We start from the raw sequence: 23,439 nt of genomic DNA on the forward strand, positions 1-23,439 counted from the left end.
TTTTTCTTTTTTTAAAAAGGCCCTGTGACCATTCCACAGAAAGAAGAAGTCTTGCAAATGAAGCGTAGGCCCTGAGTTCAATCTACAAAAGGTTATATGCAAAAGTAGCGGAAGACTTCTGCTGGAGTATGGCTTGTTGATCCTGAAACAGTTGTGACAGTATTCTACACATGGAAGTGGGATGGGAGTATAACCTAAAGAGCAAGTCTTACTGATAACTTAGTGGTCACGTGGATCTTGGCTGATTTGCTAGTACAAAAAATGTGCAGCTTCCTACTTGGCTGGCAGGCCCCTCTTCACTCCTATCAGTGTGTCCAACTGAGAACTGCAATGTAGAACTATGGCAAAACGGAGTGTGGGGCGGCCTCTTGGGCTTCTTCCGGCCCAGCCGAACTGCAGACAATAGGGCTCCAGGCCAGGAAGCAGGTGTCCGGATCCTGGCTCCCTGATAACACACAGCCAAAATCAACAAAACCTGGACATGCACTCTTTGTCCTGGCTTACTAGAAGCTGGCCTTCCCCAGACCAAAAAGGGAGGGGAGGGGAATGGGGGGCACCTCTGGTGTTCTCCTCTGCTGGGATATGGGAGGAGCTTCAGTAGGACCATAGTCCATTCTCATGCCTCACAGCCAAAAGAGTTTTCCTGCTTTGCAATCATTAATTAAGTGCTGTCTAGTCACAGCTAATTAATAATTGTCACATGGCATTGTGTGTAGTATAGCCTGGAGATCCAAAGATTGTCTGGCAGCTTTAAGTTTTAACTCTTTTAGGTGGCCAGCTGGACATACTTTGGGGGGCTGAGAGAGCTCTGAGAGTTGTAACTGGCCCAAGATCACCCATGTGGAGGAGGGCGGAATGGAACCTGTTTCTCCAGATTAAGTCTGTGGCTCTTTACCACTGTACTGCCCTGGCTCCATAAGTCATAGCTGACTGATGGCAACTCCTCAGTGTTTTCGCATGAGGTGAGCAGAGGTGGTTTGTGATTGCCTTTCTCTGAGTAGCAACTCTGGGTGGTCTTCCATCCAAATACTCACCAGGACCCTGACCTGGGTACCCCAGGCTAGCTGGATCTCATCAGATCTCAGAAGCTAAGGAACATAAGAAAAGCCAAGTTGGATCAGGCCAATGGCCCATCCAGTCCAACACATTGTGTCACACAGTGGCCAAAAAAAACAGGTGTCATCAGGAGGTCCATCAGTGGGGCCAGGACACTAGAAGCCCTCCCACTGTGCCCCCCAAGCACGAAGAATATACAGCTTCACTTCCCCAGACAGAGAGTTCCAACAATAAAGAGGGACAGCCAATGGCAAACCACCTCTGAAACGTCTCTTGCCTTGAAAACAAGTCTAACTTGCCACCTAGTGGAGCATAATGCTAGAAGAGCTAGAACTTCTGGCTGCCAGACAATCTTAGGATCTCCTGACTATACTACACAGTGCCATATGATAATAATAACAACTAATCAGGTCTGCTTAGCTTTGGAGCTCTGACAAGCTAAGACAATCTGTCGTTGCCATGGGAAAGAATACTGAGAAATGTTATGAAACTGGGAGGAGATGGTCATTATATCCAGCTTGATCCCAACTGGCAAAAACAAAAGGGAGAGGGCTACATACAGAGTATTAAACAACTATACCAACTGGTATTGTAACCCCAAATTACTGAAAACACTCAAAATATACTGAAAAATTGTCTATATCTCAATATAGCAAAACGTGTAAACAGCCAAACATAATTACACCAAAATTACAAAAAATACTAACTTCCTTTAGTGAATGTCAGGAGTTCTCTTCCATAATCAAGCCTTATAGAGTGTTTCCAGTAATTTGGGGTTACGATACTGGTTGGTATAGTTGTTGCATGATCCCTGCTGATAGCAAGGAAGGGTTGCTCTGTACATGCTCAAGGCGCTTCCATATTTCAGGGTCAGGTATTAGAAGTATTCTGTTCCTGTCTTTATAAATACCCTGACCTTCACCTCAGAATGTCGGAGTAGGATCTGAGAGACCTGGGTTCAAGTCCCCACTCTGCCATGGAAGTTGTTGGGTGATCTTAGGCCAGTCACACATTCTCAGTTTAACCTACCTCACAGGGCTATTGTGAGGATAAAATGGAGGAGAGAATGGTGTTAAACTGTTTTAGGTCCCCACTGGGGAGGAAGGTGGGGGGAATAAGTAAAATAAAGCATTAATTAATGTAATGAAGTATGGAGAGAAACAGTTGGGCTACATAACTAGTATTTTATTTTAAACATTTCTATGCCACTTGTCTGGCCAACTAGGGTCCCCAAGGTGGCAAACATTGAAACATTCCATCATTACAGCATTTAAAATAAAGTATATATATAAAATGATTCTGTAAAAACATATAAACACACAAATATAATAGCAAAACTGGAGAGGGCAAGAACAGTTACTGGAGGTATACCATATGCCAAACGACAAAAAAAGTCTTGATCTGCTGGCAGAATGATGGGGCAGATGAAGCTCTGTGGAGAGGGAGTTCTGAAAGTTCTGGTACCACAACTGAAAAGGCCCTTTCTTGGGTTAACCACCTGTCTAGTCTCACTTAAGGTCTCCAAAGATGACTGTAGTGAACAGGTAGGATCATATGGGAGAAATAGCTCTTTAACATATGTTGGTCTCAAGCCATATAGGGCTTTAAAGGTCAATATCAGCACCTTGAATTGGGCCCAGAAGCAAACTGGGAGCTAGTGTAGGTGGAAGACGACTACAGTGGTAGGATCACTTCAAACCATTCCAATCAGTGTTCTGAACCAACTATTGCTTCTGGGCTGAACCAACTATCTTCAAGAGAATCTCTATAGTTCTGAACCAACTATCTTCAAGAGAATCTCCCTGCTCTGTTTTTGGAGCAATCTGGCGTAGTATTTCCATTTCCCCCACTTTTTTTTTAGTCCATAAGGACTAGATACTTAATGAAACCCAAGAGTTTCAGTTTATATAGCTACACTAAAAAAAACCACACCAGGTTCTCACGTAAATTGCATTTCTCCCCCCTCCCCCGCCCCAAAGATCTCGTCCATAAAATACACGTTGCTAGTGTTAAGTCTGAGTGATCCTCCCTCACTAGAGCAATTCAACATTTACAAATTCACAGAAGACCCCCTTCTAGTCTTTCCCCCTCCCATACACAATTAGCAGCTCTTCTGCAGCTGTTTCAGACCTTAACAGCATGATTTTTGAGAACAGAGTTTCTTCGGTGTGCTATTTTTATTAACCCATTTTCCAGGAAGTTTTGTTGACAAAGACCTGTGTGCAACCCCACTCAAAATGGCAGCTATTTTCTTTCAGATCTGCAGAAGATACACAGCACTCAAGCACTCTTGGGAGAACAGAAGAAGAGATTGGATTTATACCCTGCCCTTCACCACCTTAAAGGAGTCTTAGAGCTATTTAGAATCTCCTTTCCTCTCCCCACAACAGACACCCTGTGAGGTAGGTGGAGCTGAGAGAGCTCTGACAGAAACTGCTCTTGAGAGGAGCAGCTCTGCGAGCACTTGTGACTGACTCAAGGTCACATCAGCAGGTGCATGTAGAGGAGTGGGAAATCAAACCCAGTTCTCCCAGATAAGAGTCCACGCACTTAACCACTACACCAGATTGGCTCTCACTTGTCATATAACTCATACAATTATCGTCACAAGAAATAAGATGGTGAGCGGGGGTGGGGTACAAGTGTTTACAATAAAAAAATATTTCTCTAGATTCAACCAGCTCCACATCTGGGAGAAGTTCCTGTCAAGTAACATATCCCACCTCATCCAGGAGGCTGCAGGCAATTCTGGCTGTGAAACTGACTAGCAGTCAGATGTGAAGGGACTGGGCTGGTGGGGGAAGAGGAGTGATCTCATTGGATCTGCTTTGGACTTGAGAAAGGGGTAATGGTGGTTTCAGATGAAGGAGTAAAAAAATATATCAAAAAGCGAGTGAATTGTGGTCAGAGTTCTACTGCTCTGGAAGGAATGCTTTCTCCTCTTCAAAGTAAGCAATTGCCTGATCAATTCTGACGATGGGCAACTCGACTAGTACCTGGATGCAGAAAAGGGTGCAAGGCCTGGAATTGGCTGGGAAAGCAAGACTCCCTAGTGAGGTGTAGGCAGCCGGAGGAACGCTGGGAAAACAATCTAGAGCAGAAGAGCAGCCTAGAACCCACAGAGGGAGAGAGGCGGCCTAGTCCCTCAGAGCGCCAACAAGGTTGGGGAATTGAGCGAGTCAGAGGAGTGGTCCCCACTGCTGCTGCGCCGGTGGGCAGACGAACAGGGCTCTTGAGAGAAGCCAGAACTGGAAGGCACATTAGGGTCCCCCGGAGTGGGGTAAGTGAAGACCAGACTGGGGGTGAAGGGGGTGAGAGAAGGCGTGGCAATCAGGGTGGGAGTGTGCAGAGCCTCTGGCTCCAGGATACCTGCAGGGGGCAAAGTGATGCAGGGGGGCACCGGTGCAGCTCGTCGGGGGGCGCTGGGACCCGGCAGGGACTCTGACTTGGCTGGGAGGGGGGCCAAGGCAGCTGGCCGGCTTCTCCCCTCTTCGTCATCCCCTGAGGACTCCTCTGGGACTTTGCAGATGGGGCGGTGGGCCTCCAGGACCAGCTCCAGGCGCTCCTTTTGCTTCTGCAGCTCAGCTATTTCCTTCCGCAGGGTGGACTGCTCCGACTCCAGCTGATCTGTCTCCTTGAAAGGAAGAGATACAAAAATGGGACATTCGGATCAATGACTGGAGATGCTTAGCTTGGAAGCCTGGGGTCTAGGGGCCATTAAGACATTCATCCGCTGAAAGTAGTTTTGAAGGGGGAAAACCACACCTGTAATTAAAATAAACTAGCCTATTCAGTGAACCTGCCAGCAGATCTGCCCTTTTCACAAACTGGTAATTGACTTAATCAGGGGTCATTTTGTAGAAAAATAGGTGATGGAGCTTATTAGCATAATATTAGCATATGCTGCCACCCCCCCCAGCCAAAAGTAACCCGATGCAAGAAAGGAGAGCCCCAGGTGAGTGAGAGCTGCTTGGGCTGGCTAAATATCCAGCCAGCCCAAGGAGGCATCTCTCACCTGGGTCTCTCCTGGGCCTCCCCCCACCAGTCAAAAGGCCAGCAAGTCACCTGTCATCCAAAATCACATAAGTGGAGAAAGGGTGGTGGGGGGCGTCTCCAGGAGTTAATGAGGGCTGCTGGGGGCGTGGCAAAACTCCTGATGGCTGACTGCCCACCCACTCTCCTAATCCAGGGATTGTTATGCAGCTGCACCTACTATTCAATGGACAAGGTAGGTGGGGAGGAGGAGGGGGAACCCCCAGAAAGGTTCAGGAGTTCCGCTCCTGTGAGCTGCTGAATTCAAGACCTGGACTTAATGCTATAGTGGCAGCCAATTGTTGATTTACTTTTTAAAAGAAAGCTATGGAGGCCATGAGGGAAGTGAGTCAAGGAGAATGCGAGACAGACATGCAGGCTTTCCATTGCTACTGCAAATTCAGAAGTGGAAGGAACATGGAAGCCACAGATACTGCCCCTCCCCACACTAATCCTTCCATTAAGCTTTTGACTCTGCTACTGCTCAGTCTGCTTTGTCAAAACTGTGCATTGTAAGCTCTGTGGGGCAGGGAATAGTCTTTCCTCCTTATGTTGTCTCCAGAGAGCCCTGAACACTGTTTGAGGCCCTGCCTGTGCAACATAGATTAAGGCCACCACTGGTCTCTTCTGCTGCCCTCAGAAGAACATAAGAGCAGCCATGTTGGATCAGGCCAATGGCCCATCCAGTCTTCCAAGTACCGAAGGATCACTTACTGTTTGCAAGGAGTCTGTCAACTCTTTCCGGCGATTCCGACATTTGGCAGCTGCCAGCTTGTTTCTCTCCCGCCGCAATCGACGGCGCTCCTCCTCTTCCGGTGTCAGCTATAGAGAGGCAAGACGGGTCAAAACAGTATTATCTGCACCCCTTTCTTTGCCCCCTTCTGCCACTGTGAGCTTCAAGGCCATTCCCACTGGCACTCGTGGGAAACTTTCTGGCCTAAAGGAGAAGTCAGAGATAACAATCAAGGTGTAGAAGGTACCAGGGAAAGGTTTCCTGGGAGCAAGAGTTGGTGTTCAAAGATATATCACAGTGCAAGCAGATCAACAGCATCCTTTTCACCAGGGAACCCATATCATTTTGAGGATAGACAGCAGAGCTTTTAAGCCAGAACTTCTAGGTCTGAAGGTATGACTTCAGTAGGTATGGATCTAAGTATTTCTTACAGTGCACAGTTAACCTGTGGAACTCACTGCCCCGTTGCAGTATAGGTAATTGGCTTAGATATGCAATATTTGAGTCCAGCAGCACCTTAAAGACGAACACGATTTCCAGGATATGAGCTTTTGAGAATCCAAGCTGTATATGTGAGATATATGACAAAAGGAGTTATACCCTGGAAGTTGGTCCTTAAGGTGGTACTGGACTCAAATCTTGCAGACAAGCACAGCTACCCACCCAAACCTAACTTAGATGTGTGTGTCGTTAAATTCAAATTCATGGATGACAGGTTCACCAACATCTACATGGAACCTTTAAGTCCAGAAGCAATATACCTCAGAATGTCATTTGCAGGGGAATAAATAAGGGAAGAAGAAGAGGAGAGAAGATATGGGATTTATATCCCACCCTCCACTCCGAATTTCAGAGTCTCAGAGCAGCTCACAATCTCCTATATCTTCTTCCCCCACAACAGACACCCTGTGAGGTGGGTGGGGCTGAGAGGGCTTTTACAGCAGCTGCCCTTTCAAGGACAACTCCTGCAAGAGCTATGGCTGACCCAAGGCCATTTCAGCAGCTGCAAGTGGAGGAGTGGGGGATCAAACCCAGTTCTCCCAGATAAGAGTCTGCACACTTAACCACTACACCAAACTGGCTGGGAGGAGTCTTCCCTTTATGTCCTGTCTAGTGTACATTCTGGAGAGATCCTTCTGCTGGCCCCAGTTAAAAACAGGTGCTGAATTAGCTGGAGCTATGGTTAGATCCTGCAGGTCTCCTTGAATTCTTAAGGATTTTTCCCAAGAAATCTTTTAGCTGTAATACTTTCCATTTTAGAAGTGTAGGGCTAATTGCAAAACCAGAGCTAGTAGTTCTGAAACAGGGTATTTAGTGCAGGGGTGGCCAAACTGTGGGTCAGAATTCACATGTGGCTCTTTCACACATGTTGTGTGGCTCTCAAAGCCCCCACCAGTGTTCCCTCTAAGCTGAATTAGTGTGAGCTAGCTCACAGATTTTTAGCCTCCAGCTCACACATTTTTGTCTTAGCTCCGGAAGGATGGCCCCAGAGCACAATAATTTATGCAGTAGCTCACAACGTTAATGCCAGCAGCTCATCGAGTAGAACTTTTGCTCACAAGATTCTGCATCTTAGAGGGAACATTGCCCACCACCCCGCTGGCCAACTTGGAGAAAGCGTTTCTCTCTTTAAATCACTTCTACAAGCCAAGCCAGCCGGCAGCTTGGAAAACGCATTTAAAGTTAAAGTTGCTTTCTTTCCACCTCTTTCTCCTCCATCTATTTTCCTTCCTTCCCTTCCTTCTCTCAAACATCTGACATTTATTCTATATGGCTCTTATGTTTAGCAAGTTTAGTCTATCCTTGCTATTCACCCCGATTTAGCCTATCAAAAAAGCTGACGGACACTAGAGGGTGCCATTGCCACACAAAAAATAACCTTGGTCTTTCCGTAGAAAATGTGTTTGGTAAAGAGTGGGGGGGGCTAAACAGACTCCTGTTCTGGTTGCCACATGCTCTCCTGAGAGATCTCTCATACCTTTAACAGCACAATAATCTACAGTTCAACAGTCACTTTCCAATCGCTACCATCTCCATGCCACCAGAAAGAGAAGCATCTGAATCTGTGCCTTTCTCGGAGCTATGGAAGGCACATAAGTCCTACCAGTAGCAGGAAAGTTGGCAACCGCTATATCCAAGGTGCTACAGTACCTTTGGCCCACCAAATCAATTGACAAATCACTCTTGATTGCAATGGCCCAGCAAAGGCACTCCCCGTGCATGCTCAAAGTCTCTCCTCATTGCTCTGCATATTCCAGGGATTTGGAGGCCTGGCTCAGAGAAAGGCCATTTTAATTTATTTATAGTCCCCCTTTCTCACTGGGATTCAAAGCAGATTGTACGGAATAAGTCAATACAATCAACAGGGTGGAACATCCAATAGATGAAATACAAGAGGATTAAATTTGCAGAAATCTGGAACCAACAAGAGATCTAAAAACGGGTGGAGCAAAGCATGAAGTATTAACAATTACTTTTGATCTGCTCTAGCGGCAGGAAAAAAATAGCAACCTTTGAAAAGAACAGTTTCAACTTGGGTTGCCAGCCTCCAGGTGGGGCAGGGTAAAGGTACAAAAACCTCCGAGAAAACCAGCCTCAACGGTAAAGAAATTTAAGTGTAATTTACAAAAATACTTATAACAAAAACATGTCAAAAGTGAAATAAATCACATTTTAAAGTGACAGAACACTGACCACACCCGTATGCATAGTACTTTAGTCTTTAAACATGAAATTTCTTGAACTGAATATCCGGGCTGTGGTGGAAAAGGTCGATATTCAAACGGAGTACAACGCTCCAATCTTTTTTGGTGAACAGATGAGTAGAATGATGTAATGCAGCAAGGCATCAGAACGCAACAGAGTTGCGCTAGTCTCTCTGTTTCACATAGTGCTTCAATGAGCTTGAATCAGAGAGAACCTCCTCTTCTGGGAATTCTAGCAAACGGCTGCTGACTTGAGCTTTTGGTAAATTAGAGCATGGCCTGACTACAGCTGGCTTGCTTTCCTCCTTAGCCGCTCTTCTGCTCCTTTTCACTGCTCCTGAGAAGGGCCAATTGCTCAACGTAGATCAACATTGCTTTCTCTGACTGGCAGCTGCTCTCCGATAGAGGTCTTTCATACTCCTTGCTACTGAGTCTGATAACTCCAGGAAAGGAACTTCTGCATGCCAGGTGGGGCCTGGAAATCTCCCGCTTTTACAACTGATCTCCAGCTGGCAGAGATCAGCTCCCCTGGAGAAAATGGCTGCTTTGAAGGGTGGTTTTACTTTATGGCATTGTACCATGCTGAGGCCCCTCCCCTCCCCAAACCCCTCCCTCTCTCATATCCACCTCCAAAGCCTCCAGGTATTTTCCAACACAGACCTGGTAACCCTACTGCACGCATGCACAGAGAGAAAAGTAAACATTCTTCAACAGCCTCCCCTGGAGTGAAATAATTCCCTTCCTTCTCCCCAAATACTCACATGCTCCGAATGCCGCCTCCGGGGTGTTAAGATGGGGCCTGCAGTGCGGATCACGCCAGGTCGAATTCCAGCCAAAGCGGCAAAGTCGCGTGAACAGCGATAGGGCCGCGGGTATGGAGGGATTCCCGGGGAGGCACCCATCAGTGTGGGCTGGACCATCCACTGGAGATTGTGGCTGGTGGTGACAGTGTTGAGACTCGGAACCAAGCCACTGCTGCTACTGGGTCCTGCCCCCAGATCAGATGAGTACTTCTGCAGGAAGAAAGGCGGAGAGTTAGGAACAGTGATCTTGTGTCTGAGTAGAGAGAGGCTCAGACATCTTCAGCTGCCTGGAAGCCCAGGCCCCCTAATCCCTGACTGGGTCAAGAAAAAGACACTCTTTACATGTTCTCTTAACCAGGGTAGCAGTGGGAAGGGCCGTCCCCTCATGACGGTTTTTTCTTAAAGGAAGAGGCCTAGCCTCAGAGGAGAAAACAGATAAAAAGAAGAATGTCATGAGGTACTTTGGGTTCCCATTGAGGAGAAAGGTGGAAGACAAATGAAGGAAATAAACAGACAACTTTTTCTGAGGAAGACATCAGGGCAGGATTCTCGAGAATTGCTCAAGGAAGTAACGCAGCAGATTTAGCAGGTTCTGTACCAGGAGTGCCAGGGCTTGGGAGGCTGGAGCAGCACAAAGCGTCTTCGCATTGCATCATATTTAATCCAACAATCTTTTAAATGGTTTCGCTGCAGCACATGGATTCTCCGTTTCCCCCAGCCCCTCCTCCCCCAGGCACAGTTGGTTTTCTGATGGTTGCAAGAAGTCAACATTTAAGCATAGCCGGTAAGCCCCCCAATCTACAATGAGCATGATCGCTGCATGAATCTATGACCTGCTTTTCACCATCAGAAAATGGCAAAACAATTGGACGCCACTGAGGAGGTTGACCTCTGAATGAGCTGTACCACTTCAACCAAGTGGGGGCACATCTCATTCATTCATTCATTTTTATTTAATTCATTTATACCCCACCGTTCTCCCCAGTGGTGGCCCAAAGTGGCCTTGGGTCGGCCATAGCTCTCACAGAGCTGTTCTTGAAAGGGTAGCTTCTGGAAGAGCTCTCTCAGCCCCACCTACCATACAGGGTGTCTGTTGGCGGAGGTTTGGGGGGGAAGGTAAAGGATATTGTAAGCCGCTCTGCGGCTCTGAGATTCAGAGTATAGGGTGGGATATAAATCCAATATCTTAACGTATAGCATTGGAAAGAACGTCCAAGGTCATCTAGTCCAACCCTCTGCACAATTTAGGAAATCCACCAATACAACTGAGTCCCTCTTTGCTGAATCTCCCCCCCCCCCCCGCCATGAGAATAAATGTGTCAAGGTATGGGATTTGAAGCCTGCCCCAAATTCCAGCCCGGAAGCCCCAGCAGCAGCCTTGCCCACAAATGCCATCAAGGGGCAGCCAAATAGAAGTGGCCGATGAACTGAACTGGAAGTTGCTTCATGCAGAGGTCAGGCCATGGGCCCATCTAACTTAGCATCCTCTCCTCTGAAGAGCAGTGGCTTGCCAGGCAGGGTGGGAGAGGTCTTCCCCCAACACCTGCTAGTTTTAGCTGGAGATGCCAAGGACTGAAAATGCAACCTTCTGCATGTTCCACCCTTCAAATTGCCCTGGGAAATTCCCCTGAGCAAGTGACATTCAAATGCATGAGACCTATGCAACAGTATGGGAAATCTGTTATGCCCCTCCCATTCATTTAAGAACATTCCAAGAGCTGTGTTCGATCAAACTCTAGGTCCCCTGGGTCCAACATCCTGTATCTAGCAGTGGCCAGTCAGATGCCCCTGGGAAGGCCACCATCAGGGCAAGGAGTCACAAGCCATCTCTTATGGCTGCCCACCCCAACAACTGTATTTGTGGTACACTGCTTCTGTACCTGGAAGTTCTACTTAGCCATCAGCCATTTCAATAAGGCTTGTGCATGAGAGAGTTGTGGATTGGGACCTGCACTGATTGAGGAAAGAGGAAGGGGCCATTTAGATTTTCCCTTTTAAGCACCAGTATGTGTCGGATCAAGCCTGCTTGTGGTTGGAGAGAATACTCTTACCATGCTCAGAAACATGATCAGTAGTGGAGCAGAAATCTGGCAATGAACTCAGCCTATTGGATTATTTGTTTATTCAATATTTATACCCCACCTTTCCTCTTGGCTCAACCCATAACCAAGTTAACATTCACAGGAGAGATGAAAAGCAGCCTTCTGGCTGTGTTGCACACTCCATGCCCTCTTTACACCCCTTGCCCTAATTTTCCGGATAGCCTCTGCCTTGCCTCCAAGCACCTTGGCACACCTTTGAAGAGTCACACCCTGGCCAGCTGTGTGGGTGCTTGCGTCACTTTAACCTACTAGCTGGGTGAGGCATTCAAACAAGCACAGAATTGACCTGCTGTCTGGGAAAGATTCACAGATCCCTCCGGCCAGGTAGGAGTGAGGCAGTTCCAATACCCACCCCCAATTCCAGCCCCTTGCACCATCCAGTATGGCCGGCAGCTCAAACTCCTGGGTTCTCTTGCCAGGGTGGGGGAGGTTATCCAGAGGTTAGAGCAGGTTAGCCGATCCTACTGCTCTGGATCAAGTGGAATCTAGCAGTTAACTGGGGTGGGGGTGGAGTAGTCAGACTTGCCACCCACCAAAAGGCAACCCAAGTTCCCTGATTCCCCAAGAAAGTCTGGACCTCCCTCCACCCCCACCCCCCGCCTTGTTTGGGGGGAATCACAGGAGAAGGCTGCTGCCCCAGAGTTTTGCTAGTGAATTTCCAGCATTCTGCTTCCAGCAGTACTGTCAGACTAGGTGGACCTGATCCAGCATAGGTAGTTCTGCTGTTCTTAGGGTTCGGCTGAGGCTTCCAGGGGAAGCAAAACGTTTAATGCATGTTTATAAAGCAGGTTTGAAGTACAGAGAGTATAATCTGGTGGTTGAGAAGACCCAGGTTTAACAATCTCATCCATGAATTTAGGCGATTGCAACTCTCTGCCAGGGTTGAGTCGTCCTCTGTACCAGAATATGGAAGCCTCCCTTACTGGGCTGTTGTATGGATGGCTGAGGCAGGGCACAGGAAATGCTTTGAATATTTGAGGGCCGCCTTTTAAATGCCAAGCCTTTATCATCATTAAGTATTCAAAACACTTCATCTGCCTCTCATTCATCCTCACAACAGCCCTGCAGGGTAAGGCTGGGTTCCCAGGGCTGTTTCACAGGAAGGCAGATGATGAGAAATCCTTGCTGGCACTGAAACTGGATCCAAGGGAAAGAGGAGGGGCACCGCACCCTCTCTGTCTGTGGAGACTGTGACTCTCTTCGGGCTGACGACTGTTCTGATGAGTCACCATGTTATGACACAGCAGAAAATGACACAGCACAAAAGTCATAGCCCCTCCCATCCTGTCCTGGACAGATGACCCAGGTGTAAAAGAGGGGGAAATCACTTGGGGAAACTCCCCCCCCCCTTAGTATAGAGACTTGATAGAGTACGGGACTTAAATTGACAGCATGTGAATACAGAGATCTCTCCAAGCCTTCAATATCCTATATGGCTTTTAAGAAGAGGAAGATTCTCAGAACCTAATGCCCATGTTATATAGTGGTTAGAACAGCCCTTCTTCACCTTTAACCTACTACCACCCACCACCACCAAGTACACAACATTATCAACTGCTCTCCAAGACACACATTTCAAAAATCACAACATGAAAGCAGCATCCCAAACGAGACCATTTTATTTCTATAAGAACACTTATGATATATGCATAAAATCCCAGGCATACATTCAAAGAGAGCCTTCAACCTCTGGGCCAGCAGCCAGCTCCATAAGGCTACCTTTGATTCCTGTATGTCGTATACCACTTTTTAAAGGGCCAGCAGGAGTAATCTATGATTTTACTCTCCTGATGGGGTGATCAGCATTAAACAGCTCTCTTCCTCTGGCTGTCAGAACCTATGGAAAGTGAGGAGTGGGCTAATATCCCCAAATGCTCCTCGTTTGCCCCCAAAAGCTTAGAATGCCCCCTAACATTAGCCCAGAGGTACAAAAAAGAGAAAGGGGGACAGGCTGTTCTGGGTGACGTATCTCCCACAACTTGGGTCAAACATCCCATTCATTCTTTATACTGACCAAAAGCAGTTCAAATACCATCTTGAGTACATTAACTCTGGTTCTCACCACACTTCCCTGGAGAAGTAAAGGGCAGCTCTAGGGAGTCCTCAAACCTCCCACTTCAAAAACTCATTGGTAGGACTCTAGAGCCCTACTACCCAAATTCTCCAGCCACTAGCTCCCTTCTTATTGTACCCCAGGCACCTTATTTTACTGTTTTAAATTGTCTAAATTGATGTATTTTTAAAGCCATTGTAAATTGATGTATTTTAAAGCCAAACTTTATATGTTGTGAGCCGCCCTGAGCCGCTTCGGCGGGATATAAATTGAAATAAACTGAAACTGATATTTTTACACATATCTGAAAACACCCAAAGTTAACTGAGCATATTTAAATCTCTCTTCTGCCTCAGTGTGCTAGGCAGGTTTACAATTAGGAGTAAACCCGTGTGAGCCCGTTGCTCCACTTCCAAAGAATTTGGGCAGCCTAGCTCTCAAAGAAGACACATTCCTTCTAACCACTAGATTCTGCTCCCCTCCCAGTAGTCCAGAGGACCAGCTGTTATACTGCACAAGGACTCCTAACCTTCACTGGTCTGCCCCTGCAGGAGCCAGACCTGGAGTACTATCATCTCCTACTGGCCAGCATTGGTATTATTCTAATAGTTTGCATCACAAGGAAAGGTTTTTTACCTGCAAAGTACCCCTACCAATGTCTATAGACTATAAGTTTTAGTCACCGTGTGTACTCTGCCTCCATTTTGTCTGATAATAGAAACCTCTTTCCAAAATCAGGGCACACAGCAAGGGATGACTGTGCCTCTGAGCATGTACAGAATATTATTTTAAAATGCTGTACTGTAATCAAAAGCATTTCATAACTGACAGATGATGTAAAAGGACAGGCATATAAATGACAGAACAGGAACATAGACTGGCCTATTGAGATAAGTCAGTGTATATCACAGACGTGTAGAGTCATAGAGTTCCAAACGGGCTTCAACAACCACCTCTTTTTAAAATTCAGCTGTAAATAGATTACACATTTCCTACCCTGCTGATTCATCCCCCGGACCTCCAATTAGAAAGAAGGGCTCTTGGAAGAAATAACGGGGTTTCCAGTAAACCCCAGGACGGTTTAAAAATTAACCATTTCCTCCGATATTTTTCTTTTCTTGTTCTATTCTGGATACTGAACTGTGGAAATATTTATTCCGTTATCATCCTTCCCTCAAAAAAGGGGCGGTGCTGGGTCAGGGTGACAGTTCACCCCAAGATGTGTATTCAGCACCACAATGAGCATCGCTAGAGAAAGCAGACGAAAGTGCCTCTGAGCATGTACAGAGGAGGCCTGAGAGAAAAGCAGGCAGGAGGGGCGGGTTGAGCTTCTAAGCAGCCTTTGATCTTCAGCACCTCTTATATTAGACAAGAGCGGAACGACCCCTAAACCATCCCCACCCCACCCCGTTTACCTGTTGCGACGCTGGGCGTAAAGCGGGTGCGGGGCTCTGTAAGCGAGGCCGAGGAGCTCCGGGATCGGGTGGCCTTCCCACTCCGTACTCCTTGAACATCTCTGCCCGGGCTCAGCCCAGTCAACTGACTCCCGCGGTCTGGAGCAAGAGCTTTCAGCGTGCCTAGATTTTATGAATGGGAACTCCCAACCACGTTTACTTTGCTTCGGGAAAGAGGGGGGAGCTATTTCCACGCTGCCACTCAGCGAGCTGCTTTGAATGGGAAATCCCGCCCCCCAGACTCCAGCGCATGAGCTTGCCTATAAAATGTAAATCCCCGCCCGCACAGCTATAGATGCACCAGCGGAGCTTTTAAGCGGGTCGCAGCGAGCGAAGAAACCGCTGACTTCCCTCCCTAAAGCCGCGCTTGGTTCATTCCCTGCATGAATCACGGGCTATGACGTAGATGCCCTTAAATGGTATGATTGATTTCTCTTCGACCCGCCTAGAAAAGGATTCCCCGTTCGCTTAGGATTTCACCTGCGTGATAGAAACCCAGATTTCCACCCGGAAAGCGGCTGGAGATAAGACGGAAATTGAGCCGAGTAAAAAAAAGTTTCGAGGGACCTTTTAACCTGGAATATATCTGTCTGAGTCCCCAAAGACCTTCCTCCGGGGCGGGGCTTACACCACATCGAGGACAAGGCACTTTGTAGATGCTCGGGAGCGCTTGTAGGGAACTGAACTTTGAAATACTGTTGGGAGGGAGAGAGACCTTCCTCGGGGCGGAGCTTGTTGGGCTTACACCACTTCGAGGACAAGGCACTCTGTACATGCTAGGGAGCTCTTGAAGGGAACTGAATCTTAACCTTGAAACACTAGTGCAGGGAGGTGATGATAGAGGCCGCGAAGCACTAGGATGAAACCGATAGAATCCTCCTCCACCACCGGACCTCCCGAGCACGTGCTCTTTCTACCGGTTCAGGCCGGGCCAGATGGCGTCCCACATTCTTCACGGGGGTGACTCACCCCCTCGTGGGCAGAAGCAGGGAAATCCCCGACAGTTCCCCGTGGGAACAGATCCAAGTTGTAAACCTAGATAGAGCCACGCTCCTGGCCCGACGCCATTAGCCGGGGAAGTGGGGGGGGGGGGACAATGTCACCCTCCAAAGGGGTGAGAGCTGTAGACACCTACCCCAGATTTTCTGACTGGAGCCCCTAAGTTCTTTAGTACCTGCTTTCCTTTAGCTCAGCTCCTACATCTTCAACAGACAAAGGGCATGATACAGCAGTTCAATATCTCTTATGTTCTTATATATAAAAATATGGAGCAGAAGTCCATCAGTGGCTATTAGCCACAGTGTGTGTGTATGTATAAAATTTTTTGCCACTGTGTGACAGAGTGTTGGACTGGATGGGCCATTGGCCTGATCCAACATGGCTTCTCTTATGTTCTTATGTTCTTTCCTAGCACAGTGACAAGTGGTGTAAAAAGCTTCCATGTGCTAAGCCTGTGTCTGAGACTGTTGTTAAAAGCACAAGAGCAAGAGTGGTAAATAAAGTTGGCAGCCCTGTACCGTTCTGGAGAAGTGAGGTTAACTGGGGTTGGGAGCTGCTGGAGTCCAAAGTCAAAGTTCCTCTCTTCTATGGGGAAAGACAGTGTCTGCCACTAATTTGGGGTGGTGATGTGTGTGTGGATGGAAACCCGAGTACCTTCTCCATCTCTGGGAAGAAGTCTAACCTGAACCTGGAGCCTGAATAATCTGAAAGCAATGAACAAATGATAGCCCTAAGCAATGAGAAAATGTGGCAGGCATATTTAAAATTCAATTATTGTTTTAATCTCTAACAATGTGATCAGTAACAATGCAGTACACAGAGCTTTGGAGGGTTCAAAGAGTTTCACCTGCATTCTCAGTAAATTTATAAGATAGGTCAGCATGTTCCCCATATTGGAGGGGGCTAAGGGGTGTGTCTTGAGACCACCTACAGAGTTCACAGGAGAGACAAGATGCCAAGCAAAACCTTCCTTGTGCATAAATTCTCACTTCCTTAGCCTCTGCGTCAAATATCATGTTCCTCAGTCACCCTCCAAATGTGGAGGGTATCAGGATTTCCCTTCTCTTTTCTTGTCCTTTGACCCCAAGAATCAGGAACAGAAAGTGATTCAAAAGGAAACTGGCTGTTCTGTGATCAGAGAAAGTCACTCCAGCAAGAAAACACAGCTCCAAGGTCCTGCACATGGGCATGAAATAAATGTCTTCTGTTTATTAAAGCTGCTGAGAGTCAGTTCCTTCAAACTGTTTTCCCATGCCTAGAAAATATCAAGTACTAAGAAGGAACAGAGTACCTCTGAGCATGTGCAGGGAACCTTTTCCACATCCCTGAGTCATAACTAACCTTCATAGGGAGTGGGGTCTTCTGGCTCAGAGTGTAGGTTTCCCAAAAACTTGAGTCCCAGAGCCTCTCATTTTAGTAATTTTCTAAAGAGTACAGTAATTCTTATAGTTTGCATACATTTTCAACATTTCTGTCTAGTTTGAAAGGTATGCTACCCTTATTTCCATTTTACAGACTGGGGAAACAGGCTGAGTGATGGGAAGAAGAAACAGGTAGGGATACCAAATAGTATGATTATAATCCCAACCCCCTCAGCCAGTTATAACCATGATGAAGCACAGCCTTCTGTATCTCCTCCAATACACCAGGAGAAGAGGCCAAAAATACTTCACAGTATCTCCCTCTCATAACAATTATGGACTGGATTTCTGTGAAAATCCCCAGGGCAGGGCAAAGGGAACCCCCTGACATTCTTTTTGAAACTTCAAGGGTTAATAAGCATCCGAGAGATCCGGCAGGATGTGAGACACACGAAAAGGATTCTGGTGACTCACTTTGAAGGAAGAGGGGGTTTAAGCCTGCCATGGCCATGGCTTGCCCCCAAATTCTGAACAGCTCTTGAGGGCACCTATGGGACAAAACACATGGTTAATAGGTTGTATTCAGATGGATAGAGACAGACTTGGGCTTTGACTGAATGAAAAGGAAAAGATGGGTAATAGGGATGAGAGTAAGAAATGTTGGTTAGCTGAGTAGACCTGTGGTTCCCTTGCTTTGGAATCTCACAGGGAAGGCCCTGTGGTCCCCCATCTAGGCTGAATAGGGTTTAGCTTTAGCAACAGGGTAGCCCTCGTCTACATGTCTTAGGTTGGGTGAGGGGAGGAGAAAGAAAGAAAGGTGGTCCTCCAGAAAAATTACAAAAACTATGGCAAGGCATGACCCCTTAGATGAAAGGCAGGAATGTAAAATAACAAACCACTGGAATAGACTGGTCTCAGCTGGAAACCTATCATGCAATATGAACTGAAATTTCATGTGTAACATTTCCAGATCTATTTGCAATAGAGTTAACAATAGAGGAACTGGTCATCCGTAATTAACAGAACATGTACAGTGAAAATATACAGAACAGGGGTGGCCAAAGTTGCTTAACATAAGAGCCACATAGAATAAATGTCAGATGTTTGAGAACCTCAAGACATGAATGTCAGATGTAGGTAGGTAGGAAGGAAGGGAGGGAGGGAGGGAGGGAGGAAGGAAGGAAGGAAGGAAGGAAGGAAGGAAGGAAGGAAGGAAGGAAGGAAGGAAGGAAGGAAGGAAGGAAGGAAGGAAGGAAGGAAGGAAGGAAGGAAGGAAGGAAGGAGAGAGAGAGGGGGGGAGGGAGAGGTGGAAAGAAAGCGGCTCTAACTTTAAATGTATTTTCCAAACCGCCAGCTGGCTTGGCTTGGAGAAGCAGTTTAAAGAGAGAAGTGCCCTCTCCAAGCTGGCCGATAGGGTGGTAGGGGCTTCAAGAGCCACATGTGGCTCCCAAGCTGCAGTTTGACCACCCCTGATACAGAATAATACATAACAGAACATACACAGTTATGAGTCCACTTGCGGAGAGGGCGGGATAGAAATTTAAGGTAAATAAAATAAATAAAAATAAGTTAAGAGGAACAGTACCATATGCAGAGATATGGGGTAAAAAATACTTATTTCAGTATCCTTCTGATATCTTCTCCAAAATGAATGAAGACCATAAGACCATGTGCATAGAATCATAACAAAAGTAACCACAGAAGTCATAAGAAAGCCAGATGAAGAAAACATCTCTTCATAATCTTATGGATGCAAAGGTCAAAAGCAGTCATTAAAAGCCTTACATTATCAACTCACAGCATTTCCTCTTGAGTAAAAAATCAAAATCCAAAATGCTGGCTCCACTGCAAAAGAATGTTCCTGTTTTCCCAAGCAAGGTTTACGTGCCCTATGGAAGAGCTGCACAAGTTGAGACTCAGGAGCACATGAGGCTTCTTTGCCCTGAGTCAGATGTTTTGTCTGTCAAGGTCAGCTTTGTCTGCTTCTGACGAGCAGCACCTCTCCGCTGTCCCAGACAGAGGCCTTTCACATCACCTCATACCTGACCCTCTTAAGTGAAGTTCCTGGGGACTGAACCTGGGACCTTCTGCATGCCAAGCTGAGGCTCTACCACTGAGCCACAGCCTCATAAAATAAATAGGCTATAATGCAGACTTCTGCCAGAGGTTCTTCCAAAGAAATGAAACTCAGGAAACTTTTTGCATCTGAAGAACTAACAAATATTTATTCTAGCATCAGTTTTCATGGACTGCAACTTGCTTTGTCAGATTCATGTAAGCAGGTAGATGCTGGTAACTGTCTCCATCTAATCAAGTGGGTGCACGAAACCTTATGCCAGAATGAAAACTTGTTTTGTCTTTAAGCTGGCGCAAGATTCCTGTTTATTTGTGCTGCAACCATCAGCCTGACTACCTTTCTGGAATATGTTCCCAGAAGACTCACCAAAACCCTAGGCCAAGCATCTTCTGGCACCTTTTGTTCATTCTAGGGGTCCCCAACCTTCTTGAACCTGTGGGCACATTTGGAATTCTGACATGGCAATACACAGCAACAAAATGGTGGCCACAGGAGGCAGAGCCAGCCACAGCTTAACCTTAGTAACACAGTGTGGATCCTTGTGCTGTGGTGGCAGCTGCTGCCAAAGCAGCATTTAAAAAAAAAATCTGCACAGCCAATCAGATCTCCAATAGTCAACCAGAAGCCTTGCTGGGCAAGAGCCCTTCCTACTCCCACACACTTCCTAAAAACACTTGGTGGGTGCCATGGTGCCCAAGGGCACTATGTTGGGCACCCTGCCCCTGATCTAACATAGAATCACAGAGCTGGAAGGGGCCATACAGGCCATCTAGTCCAACCCCCTACTCAATGTGGGATTAGCCTAGAGCAGGGGTGGACAAACTTGCTTAATGTAAGAGCCACATAGAAGAAACACGTCAGATGTTTTGAGAGCCATAAGACATGAATGCCAGATGTTTAAGAGCTGCAGGACAGGAAGGAAGGACAGCAAATAGATGGGGGAGGGAGGAGAGGTGGAAATAAAGCAACTTTAAATGCATTCTCTAAGCCGCTAACTGGCTTGGCTTGGATAAGTGATTTAAAGTGTGAAATGCCTTCTCCAAACTGGCTGACAGGTGGGGGCTTCGAGAGCCACACAATATGTGTGAGTACCACATGTGGCTCCTGAGCCACAGTTTGGCCACCCGTGGCCTAGAGCACCCCTGGCAAGTGTTTGTCCAGCTGCTGCTTCAAGTGAGCGGGAGCTCCCTAGGAAGCTGATTCCACTGTTGAACAACTGTTGAACAACTGTTACTGTAAAAAAGGGTTTTGTTAATATCCAGCCGGTACTTTTCTGCCATAAATTCAAACCCATTATTGCGAGTCTTCTCTACTGCCAACAGGAACAGCTCCCTGCCCTCCTCTAAGTGGCAGCCCTTCAAATACTTCAAGAGAGCAATCATGTCCCCCCTCAACCTCCTCTTCTCCAGAATGAACACTCCCAAATCCCTCAGCCTTTCCCCCATAGGGCTTGGTCTCCATTCACAAATATTTAAAAACCCTAGTTTCAAGAGAGCTGGTGAAAAGCTATCTGGAACAGAAGTACCTTTGTCAGTGGTTACTTATTTTGGGTGGGGAGACAGTTTATCTAGTTGTTTTTTTAAAACTATATTGTCTCCTTCCTCCTGGCTCCATGCCCAGAGATGAGAGACACGTGGGGGTGGGGCGACAGACAAAAAAGAGTATTTCGAAGGGAGTGGGAATCTTTGAGAGAAACGTTGCAGGCCTAGCTCTCGGATTTCATTCTCACCTCTGCTGAGGGTGTGAGGCAAAGCAAGAGACCCACTGGCAGGCATGAGGAGTCGCACATGGAAACCAGCCGGCTTCCTATGGTTGCAGCCCAAGAGCCAAGTCTGAGAGGCACTGTCATGAGAAGTGAGGCCTCCCTATACTTTTCAGGTTAGTCATCCTTCCTCTTCCTTCCAGAGTTTAACTCACGTTTCAAGGATGTCGCTTGGATCTTGGCCTGTTCCCTCAAAAGCATGTCTGTGGCATGCTACAGTTCAAAGAGCAGGAAGAGAGATCCGGGTGGGGAGGTTACAGAGAGGGAACTGCCACTTGAAACAGAGGATCTTCAACAGAGCCTCAATTTTTGCCTCCTTGCTGCTTTCTTCGGCATTGTGTAATGGATACCAGCCTCGCATCAAGAAGGACATGACACAGGCTACCCCTGCTCAGCTCACAATATAAGGCAAGTTGTTAGTCTCTGTTTCCATGGAAGTAACTCACCCATGGTCAAAATTAATCAGAACTACATGATTAAATCATCTGGGCTAGCATAGTGGCTACAGAAGAAATCAGCCAGATGACCCTGGGAAGGTCAGAAGCAGGGCATGAAGATGCCTGTCTTCTTTTGTGGTTCTAATTGTTAATCAAAGACATACTTCTCTAAACCGGCTGTTGGTAGACCTGTCCTCCAGCTCCAGGAATGTGCATCATCGTTTTTTTTCAAAGCCATTTCAGCTACTGGCTGTCACAAATCGAGGCAGGGAATGCCGTAAATTAACGCCACTGTTTTAACTGTCCTGAACTCACAATTTAGCAGCACTGGGTTCTAAGGAGAGCCATTCCAGTCTAAGACAATTCATTTCAATAGTTTTAGACTAGATTAACTCTGACCAGGATTGCACTGCCCTGTCGGTGTTCTAAGATTATGAGTGGGGAACAATTAAGCTCCTAAAAATGAGAAAAATGGAAGCTGTAAATGGGATTGAAGAAGATGAAGATATTGGATTTATATCCCGCCCTCCACTCCGAAGAGTCTCAGAGCGGCTCACAATCTCCTTTACCTTCCTCCCCCACAACAGACACCCTGTGAGGTGGGTGGGGCTGGAGAGGGCTCTCACAGCAGCTGCCCTTTCAAGGACAGCTCTGCCAGAGCTATGGCTGAACCAAGGCCATTCCAGCAGGTGCAGGTGGAGGAGTGGGGAATCAAACCCGGTTCTCCCAGATAAGAGTCCGCACACTTAACCACTACACCAAACTGGGATTGTTTTTGTTTGAGGAAAAGCAACTCTGCATAGGCTCAGAGGCACTTACACTTCCTGGATCAAGGCAGCAAAAAAAGAAGTTTGAGAGCTAAGATCTTTTTAGAATTAAGAGGAGGAGAGGAGGAGGAGATTGGATTTATACCTTGCCCTTCACTACCCAAGGGAGTCTCAGAGTGTCTTACAATCACCTTCCCTTTCTTTCCCCACAACAGATATCCTGTGAGATAGGTGGGTCTGAGAGAGTTCTGAGAGAACTGTGACTAGCCCAAGGTCACCCAACTGGCTTCATGTGGAGGAGGAGTGCAGAATCAAACCCAGTTCTTCAGATTAGAGTCCCTCACTCTTAATTACTACACCAAACTGGCTCTCCTTGGAAGTAGTGCTGGGCTTTGGTGTTCTGTTCCCCCACCCCATACTGGCAACAGGTAGTTAATAAGAATTTTACCAGAAGGAGCACTTTTCTGCAACAAATAATCTGTGTACCAGTTTGCTGATTGGTGTCCCACATTATTTTTCTTTGAAATTAACTCTTGGTATTACTGTCCTTGGGAATACAAGCAGGAGGTAACTCTGGACCAGCAAATGCAGTGCTGGGTGCAGAAACACACAACTGTTTATCCCCCCCTCCCTTCACAAAGCTCACAGGATGGCTGGTTGGAGCCATATCACTTTCTAAATCTAGCCTACCTCTCTAGCTTGCTGTGATAAAATAAGGCTATGGTCTATTTTTCAGCTGGATCACTGACCTTTTAACAGCCACCATGCAGGCAGAAATTCTACAGGGGCAGCACCTTCCCATGCAGTTGCGGCAGTCAGGAACGCTGCACCTGTTTGGTCTTTGCCAATCATGCAGCTCATAAAGGAGCAGGAGCCCTGCCAGGGTATAAGGGGACAATCCCTAACGTTGCTTCACCAACTTTACCATTCCCCTTTGCCTGGTCCCTTGGGGGCCCTCAGGCGGCTGCTGCTATGAGTCACCCCCAGTTGCAGCTCATCCACTTGGCACCTGAGCACCGTCATTCCCATTAGGTGAGTCACTCTCTTGGTGTCAGGACAGTCAATTCTTTCACTTCTTCCTCCTCCCCCCTCCACCCA

The 23,439-nt window shown here is 47.0% G+C and overlaps 1 protein-coding gene across 1 annotated transcript; it reads right to left on the reverse strand.

Moving 5' to 3' along the window:
* Window positions 1-4,180: 4,180 nt before the first annotated feature.
* Window positions 4,181-15,049, reverse strand: FOSL1 (FOS like 1, AP-1 transcription factor subunit). The gene is made up of 4 exons (XM_060260172.1): window positions 14,900-15,049; window positions 9,288-9,539; window positions 5,803-5,910; window positions 4,181-4,690 (listed from the first exon to the last, which is right to left on the reverse strand). The coding sequence occupies exons 1-4, from the start codon at window positions 14,996-14,998 to the stop codon at window positions 4,202-4,204; spliced, it is 948 nt and encodes a 315-aa protein (XP_060116155.1). The 5' UTR covers window positions 14,999-15,049; the 3' UTR covers window positions 4,181-4,201.
* Window positions 15,050-23,439: the final 8,390 nt, after the last annotated feature.

The sequence above is a fragment of the Heteronotia binoei genome, chromosome 1, assembly GCF_032191835.1.
Source record: "Heteronotia binoei isolate CCM8104 ecotype False Entrance Well chromosome 1, APGP_CSIRO_Hbin_v1, whole genome shotgun sequence".
Taxonomy (NCBI): domain Eukaryota; kingdom Metazoa; phylum Chordata; class Lepidosauria; order Squamata; family Gekkonidae; genus Heteronotia; species Heteronotia binoei.